General features: G+C 36.4%; 2 protein-coding genes across 5 annotated transcripts; one reads left to right on the forward strand and one right to left on the reverse strand.

Annotated features, from left to right (window-relative positions):
• The first annotated feature begins 642 nt into the window (after positions 1–642).
• On the forward strand, positions 643–5,662 carry LOC112500517. Of its 3 annotated transcripts, XM_025104018.1 has the most exons (12): positions 657–799; positions 899–1,080; positions 1,611–2,076; positions 2,268–2,366; positions 3,236–3,336; positions 3,418–3,489; positions 3,831–3,921; positions 4,169–4,249; positions 4,326–4,385; positions 4,876–4,998; positions 5,128–5,166; positions 5,266–5,662. In XM_025104018.1, exons 3-12 carry the CDS (start codon positions 1,720–1,722, stop codon positions 5,392–5,394), a joined length of 1,152 nt encoding a protein of 383 aa, XP_024959786.1. In that variant the 5' UTR covers positions 657–799; positions 899–1,080; positions 1,611–1,719; the 3' UTR covers positions 5,395–5,662. The 3 variants fall into 3 exon arrangements, with proteins under 3 accessions (XP_024959785.1, XP_024959786.1, XP_024959787.1); XM_025104017.1 differs by having other exon boundaries at positions 643–1,080; XM_025104019.1 differs by lacking the exon at positions 899–1,080.
• Positions 5,663–6,327: 665 nt separating this feature from the next.
• Positions 6,328–12,883, reverse strand: LOC112500831 (pentatricopeptide repeat-containing protein At5g57250, mitochondrial). 2 transcript variants are annotated; one of them, XM_025104425.1, is made up of 3 exons: positions 9,672–12,883; positions 7,180–7,354; positions 6,328–6,758 (listed from the first exon to the last, which is right to left on the reverse strand). In XM_025104425.1, exon 1 carries the CDS (start codon positions 12,881–12,883, stop codon positions 9,716–9,718), a length of 3,168 nt encoding a protein of 1,055 aa, XP_024960193.1. In that variant the 3' UTR covers positions 6,328–6,758; positions 7,180–7,354; positions 9,672–9,715. The 2 variants fall into 2 exon arrangements, with proteins under 2 accessions (XP_024960193.1, XP_024960194.1); XM_025104426.1 differs by having other exon boundaries at positions 7,180–7,365.
• Between the last annotated feature and the right edge of the window lie 939 nt (positions 12,884–13,822).

A 13,822-nucleotide genomic window follows, 5' to 3' on the forward strand; every position in this document is an offset into this window, starting at 1 on the left:
TTCTCCATATAACAACATCAATCTTCTCTCTGTCCTTTTTGGTCATTTTACAGATATAAGCAAAATTTGCCAAACACTAAAAAACAACTTATCAGCTTATTGCAGTTTGGTACCGCTGTAAGCTAATCCAAACACTTTTTACAAAACTYCAGTTTGATACCACATAAGTTAATAAGTACTTTTACAAAAAAACATAAGTTGTTTTAAATAAGCAATCCCAAACATCCCCTTAAGTTTTTTTTTTTTAAATAAAAAATAGCTAAATATTTAAGTTTTTCATGTATGATGTTTTTTTCTGAAAATTTTGCAACTATAATATTTTAAAAAATTAAAATAAAATATGTTTAGAATATAGATACACTTGAAAATTTATAGATATTTAGATTTCTATAAATATTTTTGGTAAAGATCCCTTAAAATAATAAATAATAAAAAGAGTTATGGGATTATAACGTACACTCGAATAATTTGATAGTTATTGGTGAATTTAATCCAAAATTGAATAATGTTTTTGACCACTTGCGACCCACAATCGATTCTTATAAAATTCGCCGGCTTGAAACTTGTACTCTCTTGACGAAGCAACAGGCGGCCAATTACAAGACACCATTGTTGTTTTTCTTCATCCCCTTCTCTCTTTCACTACACACACCCACACCCACACCCACACACACACACACACTCACTCAATCCAATTATTGTCCATCCCTACACTCAACTCTCTGTCCCCCAACTTGTTTCTGCGCACTTTCTTTCCAGATCTTGATACCCATTTGAGATAAACGATCGTTTGAATCAGGTACTGCCCTCATCTCTCATTCTTCGATTATCATCCAAGATTCTTTCGTGGTAATCCCAAATTCCAATTCCAATTCCAATTTCAATTTCAATGAATCAGGGGTCAATGAATGTGAATAGTCGTTTAAAGTTTTCGTCTTCTACCTTGGGTTTATGATATGATACATGTATGTGTGTGCAAAAAAACGTGTGCTGCGTGCCATTGACGGATTTTATCCCCAACAAGGTTTCGTGTTTATGAACGCATTTGGGAGTTGGATATGCTGGCGTTGACTTAGACGGGTAGGTTTGACTTCCATCTTTTTTAAATAAATTGATTTGGGTAATACCAGTTGTTTCTTTTTATTGGGTACCCATCTGCCGTTTTGATTCTGTGATCTCAATAACGACCTTCTTTTCTATTCATTTATTTACTATTTATTATTATTCTTGTTGGCTTTTTAAGTATACCTCTTAGTTCAAGGAGTTTAATCATGAATTTAATGTTCATAGTGATTGTAGGTTACAAGTTGAATTGATCAAAATAAGAGATGGGTGGATGAATCTTTGAGTTCTTGATTTATATTGGTTCTTTGGATTCTGGGATCATTGTGTTTGATTCTTGTTTCTGCATACATCAAGAATTACAATAATGGGCCTTTCAGATAACAAACTTTGGTCTTTATAAAATCTTTTTTCCTTCAAGTTGGGAGTAAAAGAAGTTTTTAATCCATTTTCATGTCTTTTGATGCAATTGATTCTAAAACTTAACCTCAATTCATAGAATTTCCAATTTAAAACACTTCTTGATGATTCTCTTTTCTTGCTTGCAGGTTCAGATTTTGAACCTTATGCTTGTATTGGAAAAGGGGCTATTCTATCGGATCGATATTTAAAATGTGTGATGCATAAGTTTAAATTAACGCAGTTGAGGCGTAGTGAATGGGCATGAAAGAGATGCATATCTTGCCTCCGGCTCGCCAACGCCCTCAATTAAAGAAGCCCACATGGATTATCATATTGGTTTCAATTCTTTGCATGTTCTTAGTTGTTGTTTATGTTCATCCACCTCAAGATTCTACTGCCTGCTATATCTTTTCTTCTTCTAGTTGTAAGACCATTTCCAGATGGCTTCCACCTCCTGCAAGAGAACTTAGTGATGAAGAGATTGCTTCTCATGTTGTAATTAAGAGTATATTGAACACTCCTCCATTTGAAACCAAAAATCCCAAGATTGCTTTCATGTTCTTGAGCCCTGGATCATTGCCTGTTGAAAGATTGTGGGATAAATTTTTTCAGGTATGTGATGGCAATTGGCCCTTTTGTTCATTTGATTCTTATATTATCCCCATTTCTATGTACACATGTATCTTGATAATCTTTCGAAAACGAACATCCAAAACACCCCACCTCCTGAAACCGTTTGTTTTCTTTATTATTCCTTGGTGATGTTTTTACTCTATTGCTAATGCCCTCTTTACATATTATAGGGCCATGAAGGTAGATTTTCGATCCATATTCATGCATCCAAAGTTAAACCAGTCCACTCTAGTCGTTACTTTCAAAATCGGGAAATTCGCAGTGATAAGGTTTGTTCGTACGTTGTAGTATAGAGTTATATATTTGTTTATTTTTTTATGTATATATTATACAGTTATAGTTTGTGCAAAGTCTCCAATGGTTTAGAAATGAAGCAATATATCCGTTTACAAAAGGATTAACTATAAGGGACACGGTGCAAAGTCTCTTCATGCTACTTCTAATTTTGTTTTTTTCCCCTTTGAAGTGTGGGTTGGACATCTTTTGCACTTTTAAGTTCTTGGGGATGATATATCTTGTTGTTTGGATAATAATGCAGTCTAGGGTAGATGACAATTTTGCATACATCCCACCCTCTGACCGTTACTTCCGAGTGAGACACATTGAGTGTGATTGTTTGGTTACAATATGAGTATATCACGAGGATGTCTTTAGGCATTAGCTCGGTAAGGTGCCCTTCTTACTAGTAAGCATGCTAGTTAATCCAAACGAACCCAGTATATCAGGGTCTTGGGAGTAGGATGTACGTAGACCCTAGGAAGAGAGCTAGTTATAACGCAGAAAAACCTATTTGACATTTAAAGTTGCTATTTGAATCATTGAATGTAATGTTGCCGCACTCTCTGCGGTATATGACAGATCTGCGTACATCCCACTCCCCATATACTGCTTCCGAGTGTGACATATATTGAATGTGTTTGGTTCGGTTTATTTGAATGTAACGTGGGATTGAGTGGGCTACTCTTGACTTTTGTTTTGTTGCAATATATAGAATAAGAATTACTCCTTTATATCACTTTATGCAAGCTAGTGGTCTTCACGGACACAGTCTATTCTGTGGGGTAGATCCCACGCCAGACCCACCTTGGTTTTGGCTTGTATTCTAACATCAGTCGTTATTGGTTGATCTTTTGTGCAGGTAGATTGGGGTAAAATTTCAATGGTTGATGCTGAGAAACGACTTTTGGCAAATGCACTGAAAGACCCGAGCAATCAGCATTTTGTGTTACTTTCCGATAGGTCTGCATCTCTCTGTACATGTATCTCTATCTTTCCTGTTCTAATTAGTATCTGATTTTGCTATCAAATTCTCCTTTTCAGCTGTGTACCATTGCGGGATTTCGACTATGTTTACAACTATCTGATGTACGCAAATGTCAGCTTCATTGACAGGTTTGTACAAAGATCTTGAATTTACTATTTCCCTGTTCCAAAATCAAACGAAAACTTCAAAAAGCAATGTGCTTCAACCCTTTTTCTTGAGGAAAATTGCTACCCGCATTCGTCTTGATTACGGGTATGGGGTACCATGAATATTGTTCTGTTTTCGTGCATGTTGGCAAGAAAATCCATATCAACTCATGCATTAGGAAAGTAGGGTAGGTTTAAATGAGAATTTGAGAACTTGAGAACCAACTAGTCATGCTTTATTCATGAAGAACGTTGTGATTGATATTCATGGAGAACCAACTGTTTCGGGTTAATAATTACCTCCTTGTTACTTATTTTTCCAGTTTTGAGGATCCTGGGCCACACGGAAGCGGCAGGTACTCGGACCTCATGTTACCTGAAGTCGAAAAGAAATTCTTTAGGAAGGGCGCTCAGGTTTCCAACTTTGCTTCCTTTTTGTAGCCCGTACATCAAGCTTCGTACATGTCCTTTTAAGTCATTTTATATTTGTCATCTAGCTTATCAAATAGTTTTACCAAACATGACCGGACTATCAGCTAACAACTAGCTTATTAGCCAACACCCAACTTATCAACTAGTATGCCAAACATAGCCTTGATGATGGCGAACTATTTTGGATGTGCTGTTATCTTACGATCTCATATGTTGAATTTTTATGCAGTGGTTCACGCTGAAGCGTCAACATGCCATCATCGTTATGGCTGATCGTCTCTACTATACGAAATTCAGAGATTATTGTAGGGTGAGGATTTCGTTATGGTTGATCTTTCAAGTTCAAGATTTTTATGATTCTAAAATGTCGTCTTCTTGAACTGCAGCCTGGTATGGATGGGCGCAATTGCTATGCCGACGAACATTATTTGCCAACCTTCTTTCACGTGAGAGAATTTGGTCTTTTTTTATCGTCTCCCGTTTCTTATAGTCTCTCCTTCATAGAAAGAGTCGGCCTTTGGTTTGCAGATTTAAACTTACGACTTCTGCGCCATGTTTGGCAACCATAAGCTAGCTTATTTGTTGAGCTTATTGAAAGCCTCGTTTAATAAGCCGTAAACTAGCTTATAAGCTACTTAAACTATCGTTGCAATAAGGTCCCGATGCCCTTTTCACCTTTTTCCTATTTTGCCCCTTATATTTTAAATAAATAACTAAAAACCATAGCCTTTTAGGTCATTATACATTGTCATCTAGTGTATCCACAAGTTCTTACCAAACATGACTAGCTTATCAGCTAGTTTCGCCAACATAGCCCTAGACTCGAGTTTGACAAAGATCAGGTGTTGACTCTTTTTCTAGGACGGAGATGATACTTGTCAACAACTAGTACTAGATATCTTTGAACTTGATGAATTCTACGATTTGAACATTTAGATGTTTGATCCTACTGGGATAGCAAACTGGTCGGTCACGCATGTTGATTGGTCAGAACGAAAATGGCATCCGAAATCCTACGTGCAGAAGGACATCTCTTACCAGCTGATCAGAAATCTATCGGTATTTCCACCCTCATCCCAGAAATTGTTCATTTCTCACTAAATTTGTAATAGATTTTTGGTAGGAACACCAGAATCCTAAAAGGCAAGTGTCCATTTCTAAATCCTTGTGGTTGTGTGATTCTTGCAGTCCATCAAAGAAAGTGTTCATGAAACAAGCGACGCGAAGGTGTGTTTCTGCTAAATTCTTCGCCTTTTTCTTTCTTTCTTTCTTTCTTTCTTTTCCTCAGGGTTTGGATCGTTACTGAATCCGAAAGATTTGTTGCAGAGGGAAACGACAGTTATACCTTGTATGTGGAACGGTAGGAACCGGCCGTGCTACTTATTTGCAAGAAAATTCTTGCCCGAGACTTTAGACATGATGATCGACCTTTTCTCCAATTACACGGCAGTTTGATCGATTCTTTGGTTGGGATCAAACCGACCGGATTGTTGTAAAGCCATCTCACTCTCTTCAAACTTGGCTCCTTTTTTAAAGTTGTTGAGCAACTAACAGTTGGGGCAAGTTTGAGTTGATGGTGAGGAAGAAAGGATTTCAGATTTCTGTTTTATGTTAATTTGTATCCTCTTCATTTTGGTGTTAAATTTTGGGGGAATCTTAATGTAGAACCTATGGCTCACTTTTTGTAGGTTGAAACAATTAATGAGTATAATTCCAAGTACAGTGATTTTTTTCTGGAAAGGTCCAAGTACAGTGATTTTACGTCATCAAATGTTACAAGATCAGACCAGTGGTTGGATATTGGTCAAGATGAGTAAAAGAATAAGAAATTTTAGAACTTAGTTACATTAAATGGAAAATATTGTATTTTGTTACACGGGTTGGGTTCTGTGAGAATGGAAGTTATTGTGAGAAGGGTCCATCCTTGGATCAATCCTAATTGAATATTAACACTAATGAGGTGCAACAGATCAATTTCCATGAGAAGTACAATTCATGAAACAAGGGTGAGATTAAAAGTGATCACGGGTCAAATTCCCTTCTCACACTTCTCAACCTTAATTCCTATTCACACGATACTTTGTCTTTGTTACATTGATTAAGAAAAATAGATAATTGTTATACTAAATAAGAACTAAGGAAAACTTCGTCGTATTTTAACGTATTTTGCCCCAAAAAGATCGGGAACGGCTAGGCAGCCGCTAAAAACCATAACATGGACTGATCCGGTCTCATCTAGGCTGATGATCCCACTTAGGTTGTATACTTTCAAAATGCACATCTAAACACCCTTTTAAAGTTCAAACGAAATCGACAAATAAAAAACACATAATCGAAATAAATGAGTAACATAACAACTTGTATTAGTCTCAATAGATCTCGAAGAACTTTCTTTTGCATAAAGCAGAAATTTCAGTACTCAACGACATTCGATACTCAATAAAACAAGATACTCGCATAAAAGATGAATTAGACACCTCCGGAATATGAAATCGAGGACATATATCCAAATGTTATTATATATAGATACAAAGATGCATGGATTTCGTTGTGCTTGAAGTTACCGATGACCCATCTCCACCTTGGGAGTTTAGCATCGTCACCATTGGCCTCTATAGCAATTATTGACTAAAAAGACTTGGAAACTTACGGTTTTACAAATTCAATGTTCGTTGCAAGTTTCCATCCGTGAATATGATCTTGCGAAGCCCACAACTTACATCGAAGATTCCAAATTTCCGATCCCATCATTCTTGGTGCCTCCATAGTATATTGACCCTAGATCGAGTTTTGATGGCACTGACAACCAAATCATCTCCCTGAAATGCCATATTCTATGTTAAATGTTGAGAGCGATATTGAAAACTAGATTCTGTATTGCTTTTCTTGTAGTTCTAATAATCAATCCATTTTGATATCATGATCTAATACGTGAATTGAAAACTTGAAACCGTAAATAAGAAGATGAAACCAAAGGGCCTTTGGCCTAGTGGTATCGTAGCCCTTGGCCTTCTAGGAGGTCAGGGGTTCAAACCTCACCATAGGTGAGGAGGGTGTGTGAGTTTATYTGTTGCATTTGCCGTATATAAATATTATATACTTCAAAAAAAGAAAGAAAAAAAGATGAAATTTCAAAAAAATTATCGTTTTAATTAATCAAATTTCATTTCAGTGTAAGCTAAGCAGATTACGACATATGAAGTGTGTTGTAGAAGACTACATATTGAGGATTATATGTACCTGTAAAAGTTGGTAGACTGGAATGACGGTAAGGTCCCATTCCAACAGCTTTGTATGGGCCGAGTCTTGAAAATCAGTCTTTACATGGAGGGGGTAAAATAGTCTATTCACCATTTGGAGCGTATGCTGAAGCAAAAGCAACTCCGTTGAATCATAGACTCCATGCACTATGAATCTGAAACAAAGCTGATAATAAGTTGACAGAAATACATCACGAATATATTGAAACCCTTGTGTTCTTTACACATTACGTTAATATTGATCCAACTTGAGTTATAGAAAGTGCAAGACTTCATACATCCATAAGTGACAAAACCACTAAACTAAGGGGGCTGTGGCTGTTTACCAAATGCTTAAAGGCATAGGGAAAGGTATGGAACCATTAAACTAAGAGGTCGTTTACCAAACGCTTATACGGTACCAGATGAACATGGCAAGGACCGAGAGTCTTACCCGGTAAGTGACGATGATGAATCTTACCTGGTTAGCTTACTAGATAGATTGTTGCATAGGATGCCGTTTTAATGGATTAAAATCTTACGCAGTAAGGTAAGTGAGAGAGTTGACTCTTACAGGTAAGCACTTACCAGGTAAGTGTTTGGGTAACAACCCCTAACCTAGAGGTTCACTAAGCCATTGCTAAATGTAGATGCTAGTTTTACCAAGGTTCTAAATGACGTGAAACGTGGCGGCGAGGTCAAATCTCGAGCCTTACACGCCACGAGTCATGACATAAGGCGGCAGATGTATATTCCATATAGATACACACACATATATACATATATATATATATATATATATATATATGTTTTCTATTTATTATTCAATGAGATTGAGAAATGATATTAAAAGAAGACAAATCATATATTAATATCATATAAAGAGTTTGGGATCAAAGATTCAAAATAGAACTTGGAAGGTTTTACAGTTTTAATTGTGAGTCCATGATGTGTGTGTGCATGTGTGCGAAACGCTGAACCTGTGAGTGAGGTGATTAATTAAATATGTAGAAGTGCAAAAACTAATGTTACAAATATAAAAACACAAAAGCTAAAAAAATTAAAAACTTTAAATTTCTTAAAAAAATTGAAAATAGTTGCGTCTTGTAAAGAACGCACGCAGCAGCACGCCATGGTGCGAGCCAGGCCATACACAAATGCAATGGGCCTTATCGTGGCGGTGGAGACACGTATTACACCATGGCACACCTTTTAGAACCCTCGCTTTTACACAATTAACCTTCATCCTCTAGTTCATGGGTCGCATCTCAATTATCCCGACATCAAGAAAATGTTGAAATGTTAAATGGCCTAAACGAATAGCATCTCAGTGAAATCGCAAAAAAACCCATGCAAGATAGCAGTGTTTAAAATTGCCTAAACGAGAAGCAGGATATATAAACTATAAGTATTTTTATAGTATGTAAAAGGTATGATGCTTATAGTGTTGATGCTGTTATTATTTGATACAATAACCTTTCTAAATGACGATTTCCATTTTTCTATCACAGCAAATACCTAAAAGATACCAAAGGGTCTTTGGCCTAGCGGTATCGTAGCCCTTGGCCTCCTAGGAGGTCAGGGGTTCAAACCTCATCATAGGTGAGGAGGGTGTGTGAGTTTATTTGTTGCATTTGCCGTATATAAATATTATATACTTCAAAAAAAAAAAAACCTAAAAGAGGATCAGAGAGGTTCCATCCACATTAAGAGAAGTCGATTTATGAGAACATGTTTAGATAAGTCGAATAATCCCTGTTTGATCCTCTGAAATGCTTAATTCAACAATTAGTTATCAATCCATACAATAAGAATCATTCACCTCCTAGGTGTAATCAAGCAGGTCTAACTAATCAAAGCAGTAGGGCGATGCTTAACAGTAGGTGTAGAGGCGGACCTAGAATTTTTTTCAAGTTATGGATATTTTTTACAACATTATCATTGGTTTGTTGGTTAGTTCCTTGCTTTTTGTATGTGGGGTCCTGATTTTGAATCTTTTATCCCAAATTTGTTCAGAATCATGATAAACCTAAAATTAAAAGCTAAAAGTTAAGAAAATGATACAGACGGGATTCGAACCCACGCCGGCTGGAAGGGGAGAAAAGACCATGCAAACCAACTCTACCAAGAGAAACTTGTGTTATTATTGTAATTTCAAAAAAATATACGGTTCCACCCCACAAGATAATACTTACAAAATTTTACATCACCAAGGAGGAACGAACCGTATCAGTTGCCACCCTGACTAGGTGGCTGCTTAAGTGATGGCAATAAGCTATGCAAGGCCCTCAAAGAATCTCAAATGCAAAGATGAGAAGCGGAAAGAAAGAAGAAGAATAGAAAAACAAGCAGCAATTCAATCTCATCATCAGCCTTAGCGCATATATGTGCCTATATAAACAACAAGCTATATGCATTCATAAGTGTTGATCATTTTCTACAAATGTCATTCATGTGGAACAGAAGCATATATTAAGACAAGCGTAAACATACCTGCAGGTACCACAGACATGAAGGAAATGATATTTGTGGGTCAATCATCCTCCATCAAAACCAGCAAGCAACTTTGCAATTCTATTCGCCTTCTTTAGCTCCCCTTTTGAACAGAGTGAAGCAAGTAGGTCATAATAAGCCTCAAAATCATCATGTACCACATCATCTTCATGACCTAAAATCAGTGGCTCAAATACAGCAACCCGAAACTCCCCATTGTCAACCTTCTTTCCAAGAGGAAAAAACATATGTACAATTTCATCAAGAATCATAACGGCTTCTTGAATACTTCCCTGATCACATAAAGAAACAAGAAAATGGTCCACAGACTCTGTTTCAGCCCCTGTATCAACCTTCTTTAGCAATTTGACAATGGTTTCAGTTTGAAGCATATCCCTTAAAATGCTTCTAGATTCTTCCATTCTTCCCTTAGAACACAACCCTCTTATCAAATAAAAGAACCCCAATAAATCTGGCAATAATCCCTTCATTCTAGAATCAAAATAGTAATCAAGAGCCCCTTCCATATTACCATTTCGACAAAAACACTTGATTACAGTGCTAGCTGTAAATTCATCAGCTTTGACGCCTTTTTCATCCAAATCAGCAACAAGCTTCAATACTTCTGGCAACCTGCCAAGCTTACTATACCCATTGATTAATGAGTTGTGAACACGAATATTTGGCTTCAAACCCTGCATAATCATTCTTTCTAGAAGTTTCTCAGCATCAAGCAAATAGCCTTCTTTGCACAAAGCGTCAATAAGTGTAGCATATGTGATCTCCGAAGGAATCACATCAATCTTTTCTAATGAATCAAATAGCCTAAATGCTTTCACAAAACATCCTTGGTGGCACAAGCCATAAATGACTGAATTATAAGTGATGGTGTTGAGGGTAATTCCGTAATTCTTGGCTAAAGTGCATACATCCAAAGCTTTTCCGATATGTCCCTCTTTGCAAAGGCCATCTACAACAATGGTGTAATCAACAACATCCATGAAGGGTAATCTTTCTTTTGCTCCCATCAAAAGTTTAAAAGCATCCTCAGCCCTGCCGTTCTTTATTAGAGTCTTAAGAATGGAGACTGGAAAAGTAAGACTTTGTGTTTTAGAATTTCTTGATTTGAGAAATTTGACGGCGAGGCTTACATCTTTCATACACAAGTAATGCAGAATGATCTTGCTTACTCTAGGCTCAAAGATTCCAATTTCTTTCACAAAGTCACTTAAACAAATCTCGGGAAAACGCATTTTCGGATCCTTAAGAAGCAATTCCACGAGTGAATAATAAGAAATTGTGGTCAAAACAAATCCATTCCTTCTCATGAATGTGTATAAGTCACTAGCATATTCAGAAAAGCCTCCATCACACAAGAAACAAAGAGCATTGTTGCATAGCGTATGAAAAACTTCAGGCTCCAATTTCTCGATTTTTTGAATAAAATTCAAAATCCCATCCGGGCCTGTCGCTCTTAATATTGACTGTAATAAATTTCGATAAATACCTAGATCTAGAGGCATACCTCTTCCATGAAGCTCTATAAAAACTTGAATGGCCATATCAATCATGTTCTGCTTGCAGAGGCCATTGATGATGCAATTGTAACTTTCTACTGAAGTCAGTGATGTCCTTCTAAGCTCATCAAATATTTCAAGTGCCTCCTCAATTCGACCACATTTACAGTACCCATCAATCAAAGTATAATAAGTAGCATGATTTGCAGTCAAACCCATCTCTACCATTCCTTTGTAGATGACATATGCATCTTCGAATGACCCTACCAAAAATAGTGCTTTGATAAGTACGTTGCACATAACAACATCCATAGAAACTCCAGCTTCTTCTAGTCTCCTTTTTGTCATCAACAACCCCATGGAATCTTTTTCTCTGATATACCCATGTAAAAGTGTGCTATAAGTAACAACATCTCCACGAATACCTATTGAAATCTCGTATGCCTCAGCTGTCCTCCCGGATTTACACAACCCGTTGATTATCGTGTTATATGTAACAACACTTGGATGAACACCATGTTCCTTCATTTCGTCAAGCAAACGAAAGACACCATCAAAATCACGAATCCTACAGAAACCATCAATTAAGGTAGCATACACAAACTCATCCACTTCCATTCCCAAATCCTCTACCATCCTGAAGATTGTAAGAGCTTCCTCTAACTTACCTTTCTTGCAAAATCCCAACATGACGGACGTATAAGTAATCAAATTTGGCTTAATTCCTTCCTTTCTCATTCTATGTAGAAACCCCACCGCCTTCTCCACAAGTCCTTCCTTAGAAAACCCATCTATAAGTATTGTATAACTAATAGTATCTGGTTCTATCTTCCTCTCAACCATCTCTTTATGCTTTTCAAAAGCCTCCATTATAATTCCTACCCTAAAATACTCATAAACAATACTACCATAAAACACAACATCAAATGTTAATCCATCCTTCTCAATCCTACTAACTAAATCAGAAACCTCTTCAAATCTTTCCAATCTACAATAAGCACTCAAAAGACATGTATATGTGACAATATTCATCTGTAAAGCAGCAGATTTTGCAGCATTTTCATAAAACCCTACAGCAAGCTCAGGCTTCCCAATATTAACAAACCCAGAAATAACAGAACTAAACACAAAATTATCAAAAGGGTATTTAAATTTCTCATCAGCCATCACTTCCAAAACTTCAATTGCTCTGTCCATCTTACCTTGCCGACTAAAAGAACTAATTAATGCACAAAACGTAAAAGAAGACGGAAAAATACCATCAATGTTCAAGTAATCTTGCAAAACCAAAAACCCCCTTTCTGGGTCTTGCGCATTGACACATAATCCTTGGATTAACGCATCCAAAATCCGATTTTGTAGAATGTTTGGGGTTTTTCCTATCTGGGTATTGATAAATTCAACTGCCCTTTCATAATTGTGTTGTTTGAGAAGAGCCCTTGTGAAGACTGAGTGTGTGATGCAATCTCCTTCGATTTGGTTCGAGTGCAATTGAGATATGAAGTCTGTAATGAACCGAATTTTTTTGGTTTTAAAGAGTTGAACAAGGAAATTGTTATAGTTTCTGAGAGTTGGATTGAAACCAGCTTTCAAAAGGTTTGCGACAGATAGAGATGATAGATGGTTGCGACGAGAAGAAGAAGAAGATATGAGAGTAGAGAATCGTTTGGATTTGGGAAGCTTAGAGAGAATCATTTGTTGGGGAACCGCTGTTTTCAAGGATGGTTTGATGTCTTCTCATATGAGCATTCTTCGATCTTCATCAAAGTTATACATTTTTAAATCAAACGCTGTTTTTTTCCCAGTAAAACACTAACTTGTACTCGGGCTTTTGATACCTTATACAAAGATAATATCATTTGATACAAAATAAGAAGTGTATAGAATGTCATCCGGTCTAATTTAAACCGACTGATTCAGAACCGATCGATTATAATTAAATAGATTATAATTGGATATTTAATTATAATCGGATCCAAAATTTCAACATCCAAATCGGATTCTTGGATGACAGTCCAGCATCCAATAAAACCGAACCGATTCAATCCAATGACCATCCAATTATCCTCCAATTAATATCTAACTAATAACTATATATAATTATTAACATTTTACAATATTTTTTTAGTTGGTATTTATGTACATTGTTTTTTAATAACTTAAGAAAATATATGAATAAGTGGTTGAAATGGTGGATTAATTGGTTGAGTATTGGATCAAAAGATTGGACAAATCCAATCCAATGGATAACCGATAGTAATATCCAGTGGATGGATCCGATCCAATCATCCATTGGATTTGGATTGGATCGGATTGGATCACATGTCCAATGTTAATCGGATCGGATTGGATGACAAAATTCAACATCCAATAGATAATTGGATCGAATCGTATCGGGTCTACCTAAATCCATTGGATTTCAACCGATGAACACCCCTAATAAGGAGCATATGTTGGTCCCTTGAAGGTCTACAAGATATGTATAACAGTTTGTAGAAGGAGGGGATGAATACAAACACAGTATTTTCAATTTTAAGATGCATATTGATAGGAGAAGATCAATACAAATTTTACAAAACTGTTTGCGGAAAGATAAAGTAAGAAAACATATCTAAACAATCTTTGGTTACACAC

Source organism: Cynara cardunculus, assembly GCF_001531365.2.
Source record: "Cynara cardunculus var. scolymus isolate 2C chromosome LG 17, CcrdV1, whole genome shotgun sequence".
NCBI classification, from domain to species: domain Eukaryota; kingdom Viridiplantae; phylum Streptophyta; class Magnoliopsida; order Asterales; family Asteraceae; genus Cynara; species Cynara cardunculus.